At 37.8% G+C, this 14,626-nt stretch overlaps 1 protein-coding gene across 1 annotated transcript in view; it reads right to left on the bottom strand.

The window, feature by feature from the left end:
- Positions 1-14,626, bottom strand: part of QKI (QKI, KH domain containing RNA binding) — a 107,880-nt gene that overhangs the window by 33,358 nt on the left and 59,896 nt on the right. The window contains exon 4 of the mRNA XM_023524961.1: positions 6,932-7,075. Within this exon, the coding sequence (XP_023380729.1) occupies positions 6,932-7,075 (144 nt within the window). The remainder of the gene's footprint in view (positions 1-6,931; positions 7,076-14,626) is intronic.

The raw sequence follows: 14,626 nt of genomic DNA, 5'->3' as shown, positions 1-14,626 counted from the left end.
CTTCAACACCAGCCCGAGTCACTGTCGTCCCGCCTGAGCCACAGATGCTTGCACACTAGCATCTCTGCTTTCACCAACACCCTCGAGATGGACTCTACTCAGAACGACCCTTTGAAATACGCATTGGACCATGTCATTCCTCTCCTCCAGTTCCCCCGACAGCTGCGATCTCAGACTAAGATCCAATATCCCAGTCAGGGCCCACAGGCCTCTTAAGCTGCTGCCCCCCGCCACCCGACGCCCCTCGCTCCCCAAGCGCCATGCTGGACCACCCCAATACCCAGCGACCCGCCGCATGGCCAGTGCTCCCACTGCCTGTTCCCTGTGCTCAGGAAACTTCTCGGACAGCCACGTGACTGCGACGCGTTTCGATGCTCCCTTCAAACGTTACCTGCTCAGAGCGTTCGCTAATCATCCCATGCAGGATAGTCCCCTCGGCCATGGCTCTCCGTCCGCTGACCCTGCTTTATTTTCCTTCCCATCACTTTATCACAACCTAATCTAGTTTAGGTTTGTTTCTGCTACTGTCAGTGATCTAACCTCCCCCAGCGAACCAGAAGGTAGGCTTCGTGACGGCAGGCACTTCGCTGCCAAGCTGTATTTATTCTCTGTATCCTCAACACCGGACACGGTGTAAGTACATAACGAACATTTGCTGAATGAACTGCAGAGGCTCAGAGGAGAGAAGACTGAAGTTTCAAAAAATTCAAATAAATACAAAATGATTCAATCTGTGGGTCTATATAGTGAGGAGTGTGTGCGTGTGTGTGCGCGCGTGTGCGCTTTAAGTAAGAGAGAGTGAAGAAGGAAGCTTGAAAGGTCAGCTATGGCAGATCACGGAGGAACATGGATGGCCGGCCACGTTAACGAGTTCAATATTCTTTTCTCAGGGTAAGAGGGAACCATTAAAAGGTTTTTAAGCAGGAAAACGTATGACCAGATTGCAATGTAAAGATGGCTTAGAAGGGCCCAAGACGACAAGCAGGGGCACCGGCTGTGGGGCTCTGAGAGGACTGGCTTGACTTTGGGTAAAGAAAAGGCGCCTGAGAGAAAGGGAGGTAATTTGAGAGATGTAAAAAAATAAACTTGACTGAATCTGGACAGTGGTAACGGCTGTAAATGCCAAACCGTGCAAAAGAATATTGAAGAGACAGAGAAGGCACAACTAAAAAATCCCAAATCTAAAAGGCCTGTAAATTTCTGTTAACTCAACGGTTAAGTGATGGTCAACAGAACAAAACTCTAAGCACCACCATTCTCAAGATAAATTTTGAGACGTGACAACCACAGAAAAAGCTTCAAAAAGTTTTCATAAAACACAAGAATCAAGACGATCTATTGGAAGGGCAGTCTGAGGTTAGACAAGATGTGAATGCTAATGCCAACAAGAAACGTGCTCTTTCCTACAGTGACTCTGGCACCCTTAGTCAAATCCCAGTGAGTTAGGGTGACAGTTCTTTTCTGTAATTCTCAATTCAATACAAGGGCATCTTCCATAATACATTTCAAAATAATTGCTGGTCTCTACATCATTCCCACTATACCTTTTATACAAATAGCAAGAAAAACAGAATTAACCAAATTCATTTATGTGTGAATTATTTTTAAGATCAAGACTGGCCAATATTTTCAATCCAAAAATATGTTTTTGAAAATATTTAAGCACTGAAAAACTAATGAGCCTTACACTGGATTTTTTTTAAGGGCCAAATCAATTTACTTCAAGTGACAATGAATTAGGAAGAAACTTATATTTTCTCTAATCTTGAATTAATGCATTCCTTTTATAATCAGCATTTGAAGGAATAACAACACATAAACCTATACAACTGTATAATAATATTACTTGCACAATGACAAAAAGCTGCAGCAAACTTTAATGGAACAATTATGTGCTTGGCATTACGCTAAGCATTTCCATGTATCGTCTTCGCTGAATTTCACGATAACTCTGTGAGAATTTAATGATGTCCCAATCTGACAGATTAGGAAGAACAGACTTGCTAAAAAGCCACAAAAACAGGATTCAAATTCACAAGCCAGCTCTCAAATACTATGTATTCTGTCTCTCAATAATCTAAGTAAAATCCAGAATTACTTGCGACCTCAGGGTTGTAAAGCTTCTGTTTTGTTTAAACCTTGTTTAATACGGTATCATCATCAGAAATGTATAATAATGTTCAGTTTAATTAAAATAAATTCTTTAGAGCATCCATGTTACAATAAACATATCTATATAATGAAATGGGGTAGGAATAAGACACAACAACAAGGTCAAATCACTTTATAGACGCCATCCCTTAAAGTATTTGTATTCTACAATTTGTAATTCTAGGAAAGTTTTAATTAATTCAGAGCTAGTAATTAATAATGATCCTAAAATACTCCCATTGGAAATTGATTTATCATAAAAGTGCTATTTTCACTTAAAATATAAACTATAAAAATTTTTAAAGTTTGTTGTTTTTTATCTACTGCCACCTTTTAATACTCAAAGGTAAATAATTTTAAATCCAAAATATCCCGAGAGGATATTTGCTCCAACTCTCATTCTGTGAGTGAGTAAACACAGAGAAGTTTACTGACTTTCTGAAAGACACATAGCTAGTTAGTAACACAGTACATTTCCAATTCAATGCTCTTTCACAGGTTAGTAATTTTTAGAACTAAAGTAGTTCAGAGAATGATTTGAAAAATGTTAAGTCAATGAGAGTTTTTAATTATTAGAGACTGGTCTACTTAATACGTCAGGTGAGCTCATTTGTTTGATTACATTACATGAGCTGACTGTTTTCAGTTACACAGAGCAGTATGTCTTAATGTTAAGTAACTCTGTGTGATCATGAGATTAACAGCCCAGTACGCTTAGGGAAACAGAAATTCTTTACTATACATCTTTTCAATATCGCACACTTATCAAGAAAAAGGAGGAAGATTATACGGTTACTTAACAGTATACAATTATACAGTTGTTTATATTTAGTCCGCTTGTTTATATTCCTAGTAAGTCCTATTAAACAGAATTTGCATGAAACTCTTTATGATTTTAAGTCTGCTTGCAGAACAGAATGCCTGAGGAGTGAACAAGAGCAGGTGCTCTGCTCACCTACGTGCACGTCAATGCCCTTCTGGTGGACAGCATGCTGACAGCATCCCTAGCTTTTTCAACAGCAAGTTAGGGTCTACGTTTCCATATATTTTACTAACGTAAAAATTTTTAATAATGTCTTGGAAATCCAATCATTTATTTTTATTTTCCACTGAAAAAGATAATATTCTGGTAGTAGTTCGATCATCATTTCTGAAGGGACGGGGAGTAGACTGGGGCAGACGGAGACCAAGGGAATGGACGGGGAGGATGACAACTCGGAGGTGCCCGGCACCTCAGAGAAAGGTTGGCTCTTATTTTTCTTAAAGAAATTTTATCCTATTATTCCAGTAAATTCCACTATGGGGCATTAAGTGTCCCACGGGAGACGACATGCCAGGAGAGTACCAGAGCCCACAGGCAACTCGTGCGCTCTACTGACGCGGCTGGCCCAGCGGACGTGCAGACCTCTCTGCCCACTCTCCTGACTTGCCACAGTGAAACACCGTCCCGCTAAAATAAGAAAGCTTTCAGCACCCTCCTTACAAGCTGCCTACGTGCTCACCACGTCACGGAATGAGGCAACGGTAACACTGCTTTTGAAGGCCACTACTGAGTCTGCTCCCTCACAACACTCCCTTCACAAAACATAAACAGTCTTTCCCATCTAAAAGTATGAGCGAGGTCTACGTCTATTATATTAGAGCAAAGGAGTCATAAATCGTTTTTGTACTGTGTATCTGAATAAAATTTCTCACAATGTGTTTTATTACAATAACCTTACAATAATTTTAAAATTAAACCAGAAAAGGAGTTGGAATCCAAATCCAATATTTGAAAATTCTTACTTACTGCAGGTACCAGTAATTTCTTCACTTCCTCAACGGCTCTCTTCAGTTTGATCTCTGCTCTGTTTTGAGCATCTTCCACAGTGATCAGTACATGTAAATCTTCGTTGAGATGCTCCCAATTGGGCTTGCCTCTGTTTTGCTCCTCCTAAAAAATTTACAAAGTACACAGTTACAAACTTCTTTTCAGAAAGAGTATATTTTTCATAATACTAACCTGCTGCCAATTATTTAAGCTATGTTTGCATTATTTTTCTATGACGACACTGCAAATCTTTTGAATTATTTCTCTGGCAGAAAACCTGTGTGTAACCCTAGTGGGTTGAATGATAAGTTAATTCAACAGATATCTGTTGAGCACATACTATATATGAGTATGGAGCCAGACCCTAAGGAGAAAATGAGCAAGGCAATCAGAAGCCCTGTTGTGATCTTATGCACTAAGAAATTCATTTATGGTGTCATCCTTAGACTATTGTGAAAAGCATGCTGGTATGTCTATATTTTACCTATGAATAAGTGGAAGGTCATCAGGGTTAATATAAGCCACTTGTCAAGGTCACATAGCTAATAATTTGCCAATTTAGGAATCGAATCGAAGTCTTCAGTCTCAAATTCAGTGACTTTCCATTTCATTACAACTACTTATAATAACTGGCTGAATTCAAGATCAGGAAAAGTATTCTGGAGACAGACATTACTGAGTAAGAGAAATGCCATTTGTTTTTAAGTGCTGCATGTAGTATTTATGAAAACATTTCATCATAATCACAATAATAAATGTAAGATTAGTGTTAACTACGTTTCCATCATTAGCTTAAACAGTGAACTGTAACGTCACTCTTTGATAATCTCAGCCCACAAGTGCTGGATTAATAGAGCGTATCTACATTTCACGCCCCTGCTGAGGGACGGCCTCCAGGCTGGAGGGCATGTCCAGCTCCAAAGCATCTAGCATTACGCTAAGCATTTCCATGTATCGTCTTCGCTGAATTTCACGATAACTCTGTGAGAATTTAATGATGTCCCAATCTGACAGATTAGGAAGAACAGACTTGCTAAAAAGCCACAAAAACAGGATTCAAATTCACAAGCCAGCTCTCAAATACTATGTATTCTGTCTCTCAATAATCTAAGTAAAATCCAGAATTACTTGCGACCTCAGGGTTGTAAAGCTTCTGTTTTGTTTAAACCTTGTTTAATACGGTATCATCATCAGAAATGTATAATAATGTTCAGTTTAATTAAAATAAATTCTTTAGAGCATCCATGTTACAATAAACATATCTATATAATGAAATGGGGTAGGAATAAGAAACAACAACAAGGTCAAATCACTTTATAGACGCCATCCCTTAAAGTATTTGTATTCTACAATTTGTAATTCTAGGAAAGTTTTAATTAATTCAGAGCTAGTAATTAATAATGATCCTAAAATACTCCCATTGGAAATTGATTTATCATAAAAGTGCTATTTTCACTTAAAATATAAACTATAAAAATTTTTAAAGTTTGTTGTTTTTTATCTACTGCCACCTTTTAATACTCAAAGGTAAATAATTTTAAATCCAAAATATCCCGAGAGGATATTTGCTCCAACTCTCATTCTGTGAGTGAGTAAACACAGAGAAGTTTACTGACTTTCTGAAAGACACATAGCTAGTTAGTAACACAGTACATTTCCAATTCAATGCTCTTTCACAGGTTAGTAATTTTTAGAACTAAAGTAGTTCAGAGAATGATTTGAAAAATGTTAAGTCAATGAGAGTTTTTAATTATTAGAGACTGGTCTACTTAATATGTCAGGTGAGCTCATTTGTTTGATTACATTACATGAGCTGACTGTTTTCAGTTACGCAGAGCCGTATGTCTTAATGTTAAGTAACTCTGTGTGATCATGAGATTAACAGCCTAGTACGCTTATGGAAACAGAAATTCTTTACTATACATCTTTTCAATATCGCACACTTATCAAGAAAAAGGAGGAAGATTATACGGTTACTTAACAGTATACAATTATACAGTTGTTTATATTTAGTCCGCTTGTTTATATTCCTAGTAAGTCCTATTAAACAGAATTTGCATGAAACTCTTTATGATTTTAAGTCTGCTTGCAGAACAGAATGCCTGAGGAGTGAACAAGAGCAGGTGCTCTGCTCACCTACGTGCACGTCAATGCACTTCTGGTGGACAGCATGCTGACAGCATCCCTAGCTTTTTCAACAGCAAGTTAGGGTCTACGTTTCCATATATTTTACTAACGTAAAAATTTTTAATAATGTCTTGGAAATCCAATCATTTATTTTTATTTTCCACTGAAAAAGATAATATTCTGGTAGTAGTTCGATCATCATTTCTGAAGGGACGGGGAGTAGACTGGGGCAGACGGAGACCAAGGGAATGGACGGGGAGGATGACAACTCGGAGGTGCCCGGCACCTCAGAGAAAGGTTGGCTCTTATTTTTCTTAAAGAAATTTTATCCTATTATTCCAGTAAATTCCACTATGGGGCATTAAGTGTCCCACGGGAGACGACATGCCAGGAGAGTACCAGAGCCCACAGGCAACTCGTGCGCTCTACTGACGCGGCTGGCCCAGCGGACGTGCAGACCTCTCTGCCCACTCTCCTGACTTGCCACAGTGAAACACCGTCCCGCTAAAATAAGAAAGCTTTCAGCACCCTCCTTACAAGCTGCCTACGTGCTCACCACGTCACGGAATGAGGCAACGGTAACACTGCTTTTGAAGGCCACTACTGAGTCTGCTCCCTCACAACACTCCCTTCACAAAACATAAACAGTCTTTCCCATCTAAAAGTATGAGCGAGGTCTACGTCTATTATATTAGAGCAAAGGAGTCATAAATCGTTTTTGTACTGTGTATCTGAATAAAATTTCTCACAATGTGTTTTATTACAATAACCTTACAATAATTTTAAAATTAAACCAGAAAAGGAGTTGGAATCCAAATCCAATATTTGAAAATTCTTACTTACTGCAGGTACCAGTAATTTCTTCACTTCCTCAACGGCTCTCTTCAGTTTGATCTCTGCTCTGTTTTGAGCATCTTCCACAGTGATCAGTACATGTAAATCTTCGTTGAGATGCTCCCAATTGGGCTTGCCTCTGTTTTGCTCCTCCTAAAAAATTTACAAAGTACACAGTTACAAACTTCTTTTCAGAAAGAGTATATTTTTCATAATACTAACCTGCTGCCAATTATTTAAGCTATGTTTGCATTATTTTTCTATGACGACACTGCAAATCTTTTGAATTATTTCTCTGGCAGAAAACCTGTGTGTAACCCTAGTGGGTTGAATGATAAGTTAATTCAACAGATATCTGTTGAGCACATACTATATATGAGTATGGAGCCAGACCCTAAGGAGAAAATGAGCAAGGCAATCAGAAGCCCTGTTGTGATCTTATGCACTAAGAAATTCATTTATGGTGTCATCCTTAGACTATTGTGAAAAGCATGCTGGTATGTCTATATTTTACCTATGAATAAGTGGAAGGTCATCAGGGTTAATATAAGCCACTTGTCAAGGTCACATAGCTAATAATTTGCCAATTTAGGAATCGAATCGAAGTCTTCAGTCTCAAATTCAGTGACTTTCCATTTCATTACAACTACTTATAATAACTGGCTGAATTCAAGATCGGGAAAAGTATTCTGGAGACAGACATTACTGAGTAAGAGAAATGCCATTTGTTTTTAAGTGCTGCATGTAGTATTTATGAAAACATTTCATCATAATCACAATAATAAATGTAAGATTAGTGTTAACTACGTTTCCATCATTAGCTTAAACAGTGAACAGTAACGTCACTCTTTGATAATCTCAGCCCACAAGTGCTGGATTAATAGAGCGTATCTACATTTCACGCCCCTGCTGAGGGACCGCCTCCAGGCTGGAGGGCATGTCCAGCTCCAAAGCATCTAGCAGCAGAGTTGGCCACATGTCCCTTTCATCTAAGACAATGATTTCAGAACTTCCTCTTGTTTTAAGTTTTGGAGACAGCATATAAACATATTTATCAATAACTTATATCTTATAAATATAATTTTTAAAAATATTAAACGAAATAAGAATGTAAACTTATAAAAGTGGTATATGTAAATACACTTGGCTTGGTGTGAAGTACCACAAACAATAAATAATACTTGTTGCTGTTGAACTTTCATCTTAAAGGTCACTATTTACTAAATTGTGAGCTTCTACTCAAAGAAAATAAAACTGATATAAGTTAATAAAAGATACAGTGAAACAGCTTTCTTCTACAGCTCACATTTGCAGAGCCCATGCCAGAAAAAAGGCTATGTAGCTTAGCCAATGAGAAGAGAAATAAGTTCCAACAGTGAAACAGATGCTTCTGCCTTTATTTCTTGTTCATATCGATATTATGAAAATGCATCCAAATGCTGTGAGGGGAAACGAGAACCCAGACAAAGCATATCATCCTATGGCAGGCCACCTATGCGTCCCCAGACAGAGAACTCAGAGTCAGCACAGTGGGCTCGCAGGCGTACCATGGGGGCACGTGAAATTTCAAGGGCAACAATAGTCAATGTCTGTTGGACACCATGAAAACTTCTCTTTCCAAATATTTGACCTTTCCAACATTAAATCATGCTACATTCCTTTTTATGATGTCATATCTTTGCAATGCTAGGTTTTCATCAGTTACTATGATAAAAAGGAAGTTCATGCAAAAATCAATTTGGAACAGGAAAAGGTGAGTGTCCAACCTGAGACTCTGAACAGTGCCCAAGAGAAACACATATCTCATTAATAACTAAAGTAGTAATTTATATGAAAAGTTTTTAAAATTTCAATTTAAGTTGCTTTAATATAAATACGAATTAAACTATTTGTAAGTATTCTATAACTAAAAAATACGATTATTTCTTTTCACCTAGAGATACCATAAGAAACTGAGAAACTAAGGAGTCAATAAATCCCCCCAGATTGGGAACCTTTAGGGTTACCTGTATGTCAAAGAACCGAAATTGCACAGACTGTCGGAAAAAAATACTTTTGTAAATGTCGATTTTTTATTTTTATGTTAAAAAATATTGACAATATTTTCTCACCAAAATCTGTCTTTTTTTAAAATGACTTTTTTTGGGGGGGCGGTATACACATCTAATGAAATTACCTGTATTATTTGATGGAACTGGGTTTCTGGGGGGCCCCCACACTCGCCAAAGGGTGAGGTGCCCAGCCTTCTCCCCCACTCTACACCCAGAGTGAGCGCTGCCAGCTCGCATACTGGGGCCAGGTGACTGGAGGACAGTTCTGTGGGAAGTCTAACCAGTCCCACAAACAGAAAACAACCCGAGAAAGCAACCACTGAGCAGAGAGAAGAAAAACTCAAAAATTCTCAGTTAACAGAAGATACTGCACCCTTAACACAAGTAAAAAATGCTATTAAAAGAGTTCAAAACATAAGAAAACAAAAAAAAAAACAATATAAAAACATAAAAGAGAATTCATGACAGTAAAATCTGATAAGAGAAATGAAAAACTGGATAGAGGGGTTGGAGAATAAAAAATGAGGAATTCTCCTTCCAACTAGCAGCAAACACAGAGATGGAAAATGGTAGAGAAGAGTATAAAAATTAGAGGACTATTCCAAGAGGCTCAGAAACTGGGTGAAAGATGTCTCACCAACAAGAAGAAAAAGGAGGCAGCGGAGAAGAGAAAGGAGGCAGTTTTCTTTGAAAAGAAAACAAAGACAAGACTTTCCCGATGAACGTGCCTGAGTTCTCACCACAATGAAAGAAGTGAAAACCGAAAAATAAAAAAATACCTAAACCAACCAGTAGCAAGGTCAGCACAACGAAGCAATACAGAACACCAAAGCATCTCTGAAAGAGCAAGGGCTGGGCGGGGGGCGGGTCACACAGCAGGAGGGAGAGAGACCATGTTTTCCGTATCCCGCCTTACAGAATTAGATATTTTGAATCTATGAGCACATGAGACTCTGTTTACAAGAAAAAGATTTTAAGATAATTTTATCCAACTGTAGCCCATTCTAACTCAGGAAGAGTTATAGTTAAGTAAATTCCTTCAACACTGAGTTGTGAGCCTAGTAATTATTCGACACAACTATAGTCTCTCCCTGTGTTCTCTCTGCTTCTTAGATAATAAAGGAAATGTGGAATTGGCAGATACTATAGGGAAGTCTGTAAAACATAGTGAAGGTTCTCTTTCGGTCACAAGCAAACAAGCAACACAATAAGGCTGTAGGGTGCCTACTTCCGTATTCCAAAATATCGAGGTCAAGAATCCACTCCCCAAATTCCTCATTTCGAAAAATAATTCGAGACCAAAAACAAAGGTTGAAATGAAGCAGAAAGGAGAGATAACGAAATGGATATACACAAAAAATCGTGCACCTCTTAGAAACTGTGGTCTATGAGGCATTAATTTCTTTTTACAGTAATATTTCAAATCGTATTTGAGGAGTAAACAACTGAACTAATGTAAAAAAAGGCTCATTATTATAATTACTGTAATGTCTGTTATATTAAAAATTGATATTATATCTGTTTTATGGTCCCCCAAAGCAATGTCATTTCATATTACATGCCGCTAAATCTTCAGCAATACAGAACATTGCGTTTTTTGAGACATATTTCCAAATACACATTTCCAGCAGACCTCCCCGCTGATTTCCAGACCTCCAAATTCAACTGCCACCCAGACATGTGCATACATCTGTGTCCCTAAAGCACTCTCAACTCAGAGTGTTTGAACTGGAGCTCACTATCTCCCTTCACCGAACTTGCCCACAATTACGTCTCAGGTACTACTGATCTTGAATAAATTTTCTGCATAAATGCGAATTTTTAAAACTTGAAGAACCGATTGGTTCATTAGGAAAAAAATCTTTGAAATGCAGTCATAAGCTTACTTGTGCCCTGACAGAGAGAGACTGCTTACATTCACCCATTCATTTCAACCCACACTAACTTCGAGTGTCATTTCTTGCTCACGGTCCCACACACAGTATGCTTACATTCACTCCATACTGAAAATAAGTTGGCATATTTCTAAAAATGGATCCCGGTATCCGTAACTTTATGCAAGTTATTACCGATGTCCAGAAAAGTCTCTTGGTTCCCATTCTTTAAAATTTACTTTTATTTACCTTTTGCAGTAAGTATCACACTCTAACTTTACGGTTATCTCTGCATTGTCTTACTGTAGCTATCAGAAAGTTTGATCCAAGGTAAATACCAGAACCGTGTCTCATCAATTTTTATACCCTTGGCAGTAGGTATACACTGACTACACATACCTGGCCTTTAACAAATGTTTTCTGAATTCAACAACTGAGCTTTTATTATTGAAGAGCATCATTATAATCAAATATCAAACTGTTCGTTAACGCACTGCAACTTTCCCCACAGTGCTCTGTGCATTCATTATCACTGTGTCTGTGTCTACAGAAGCCTCCACAGTCTTCCTTGATCGTGTACCTTGGTTTCTGGGCCTGCTCCTTTTAGACCTCTCATTCAAGTTGCCAGTTATGTTTGACAATCTTTGACCCTATGTTTTATTCTTGTTTCTCTTCTAGTCCGCTCTCCCAGACTTTCTACATAATGCTAAGAGGTCTGATTTTCATATTTCTCCAAAGACGGTGCTTTTCCTTTACTCTATCACCCCAATACCACTTTGTTTTAATGTATCAGAAGAAGTCTTTTTTTAAGGATCAAAGTCTTTTCTTAAACTGCAAGACTACAGTTACATCTTAATATATGAGCAAAGTGACCGTAAAAAGAAATATATACAATCACGATGTGTAAATATGTTCAAAGCATGAAACCACTGACCTTTTAAGGGAGGCTGAAATGACAAGAGAACATTCAGGAAATGAAGTAGAGCTTTATTTTATATAGTAAATTAAAGTTTAGTAGCAGGTAAAAACACTTTATAATATCATTCATATCTGACTGTGGGGCAGAGACGTGATGACCGATGGTATTTTATTATATGGTCTGCATTCTTGACAAGCATACTACAGAGAAATAACGAATTCGAAAGGACTCTTAGTCTTTCAGGTGATGCTAAAGAAACAAACTGAGAAATGAAAGCGATGATGATGACAGCGACTAAACTTTTATTAAATGGGTATTGCTTGCTGAGCGCTGCGCTAAGCAGTCTACACGCATCGCCTCATCCAATCCTCCTAACAGCCACGTGAGTGTGGTACCCGTATTCATACTGACAGGTTAACGGGGAGGCTGAGGTGGACATGGCTTGCCCAAGTCACACACACAGCAAGTTTCTAAAGAAGAACGTAACAACTAAATCCTGACACCAGACATCACCTACACGAGAGTCCTGAAATCAATCAGATCACCCTCAAATGCCTCATATTAGTGAGTGAGCCAGAAACAGAACCCTGATATCTTGAATCTTTAATTTTTTTAATTTTACTATTTACCATATACAGGCATGGAATTCTAAGCACATCTAGTCCTCAAACAATTTTAGATATTATAGGGACTTTGGATGCAGACCAAAAAACAAACATACAAACAAACAATCATTAACAGACATTACTCGGTAATTTTTTTCCTATCAGTCCTATCTTCTACTTTCAAGTCAAGTATTCTCTCTACATGAAAAACAATATCAAAAACTGGCAGAGAAGCACCAGGTTAATTAGATTTCCTATACTTACAAAAGTGCTTTTTTTCCCTAGGTAGAGAACTGTCCATCAAATTTCAGTGGCACAAACATACAAAAATGATAAACTTGTGGTCACTTACACAGAATTCCGCCAATAAAAGTTTTCAATAGGTGAGGTTCCTCACACTAAATATTGGTCTTAATACACAATATAAATACATAAATATATCTCCACATTATTACTAAGGTAGGGCTTATTAAAACCACTATCCTGAAACAAGTTGGAGCCATTACTTTTCAATAAAACATCATCCATTTCATCTTGGAAGCTCCTGTTTATAGTGATGTGAAAATGTTTTTAAAAGCATTCTTAATATTTGAGAAACTACTTTTGGTTTTAATTGATTTTTGATGAAAAACAAAAAATACCTGATGAGTCGCTGTCCTATGAAGTTTAAAATTGTGCTCTAATTACAGTATCTGTTTGAACAACAAAGCAGTTCTATCACATGAAGCATCAGAACACACTGATTGTCCCAACTCCTGCTGAGACTCTTTTAATTATAGATTTGTAGTCAAGCAAACGAGCCCAAGACTTCTCCCCCTACTGTGTTCTTAATGTGAAAGAAAGTTCATATGCCAAAAACTCCTACATGGGAATTCAGAAGTGCTGTATATTTAAAGAAACCAATGTTCCAATAACACACCATATACATCTTAAATCAAGTGATAAAGCTTAGACATATGACCATTACCAGTTATATGTATAATCTTAAACTAGTTTAGGAAATGTTCATTGAGAAACGGGTCATACAGTAGATTTCATGTAACTGATGACACTAGATATAAAGCTGACCTAAAAAAATTTTCTAACTTGAACAATCATGTTTTCAAAGCAAATTATTTTCTAATACTATAGGAAGATTAGAATAATTTTATACTTGGGTTGGTGAAATCATCAGCTAAGAAAGCCATTACAGGCAGCAGGCATTCAGTAAATGATTTTTTAATTAGGCACAATAAAACAATTTGCTAAATTCAAAGAACTCTTATGTTTTATGTCAAAGATTTTCCAAGTTAAAAACAAAAGGACTATTCTGAATACTTTCCCTTCACAAGAAACATCTATCTCCTACAAGAACAATACTAAAAGACTGCCAAGTAATGTGGTCCTTGCGATTTCCATATATTAATTCCACTAATTTAATTATAATTAATGCATGTCCAAACTAAACTTATATATCCTGAGTTCTGGACAAATAACATTGCTCTGCCCTAATGTCAGCCAAAATTATTAAGACTTCTTGTGATCAGAGCTGCTTGCAGTATGCAAAAATAATTTTAGAGGCGGCCATTTAAAAATGGAGAGAGTGAGAACAGAAATAAAGATCTGGCAGAAAATGCTCATGGAAACTCTGGGCTGAGCTATTGCTGCAAAATATCTGCATCTCGGTTTACTCGTCTGTAAAGCACAGTGTTTATGTCGCGGAATCGTGATGCGTTCCGTGTTACGCAGGAGCTGCGTAAGAGCTGATGCCACCGTGGTCTGCACGGCAGAGAGAGAAACGACTATGGGAGATGACATGAGCACGCACATACAGAAGGGATGACTAAGGCCACTCAAGTGCCATGCCTGGAGCTTCTCACTCAGAAAAGCAAAGGTACTGTAGGGATCGAGTACTAGCTCGAGATCATCTATTTTTAATTAACTTAGTCAATAAAAACATATTAAACATAATAAATAAAAACACGAAATAGTTTTGAATTCTAACTTTTAGGAGAAAGCAGCTTAATAAGACCCGCGTGACCTCAGGGCTGTAGACTGGAGGAGGGCTCAGCAGACGGCCCGCCCGCCCGTACCGGGTTCGGATTTCGAAGAACGCGTGAAGGACAACTGTCACTGCCCAGAAAGGGAATAAACCACGATTACTTCACGGGCTCCACACAAAAGCGACTAAAAGAGCGATCACAGAACTTACGAAGAATTAATGACACTAAAGAATGAGTTCAAATACTCCCACTTCCATAACATTTCTCCAAGTC

This window comes from Pteropus vampyrus, unplaced genomic scaffold (assembly GCF_000151845.1).
Source record: "Pteropus vampyrus isolate Shadow unplaced genomic scaffold, Pvam_2.0 Scaffold512, whole genome shotgun sequence".
NCBI lineage: Eukaryota > Metazoa > Chordata > Mammalia > Chiroptera > Pteropodidae > Pteropus > Pteropus vampyrus.
Note: the sequence above shows the minus strand (reverse complement) of the source record. Positions and strands in the feature narration are given on the sequence as shown.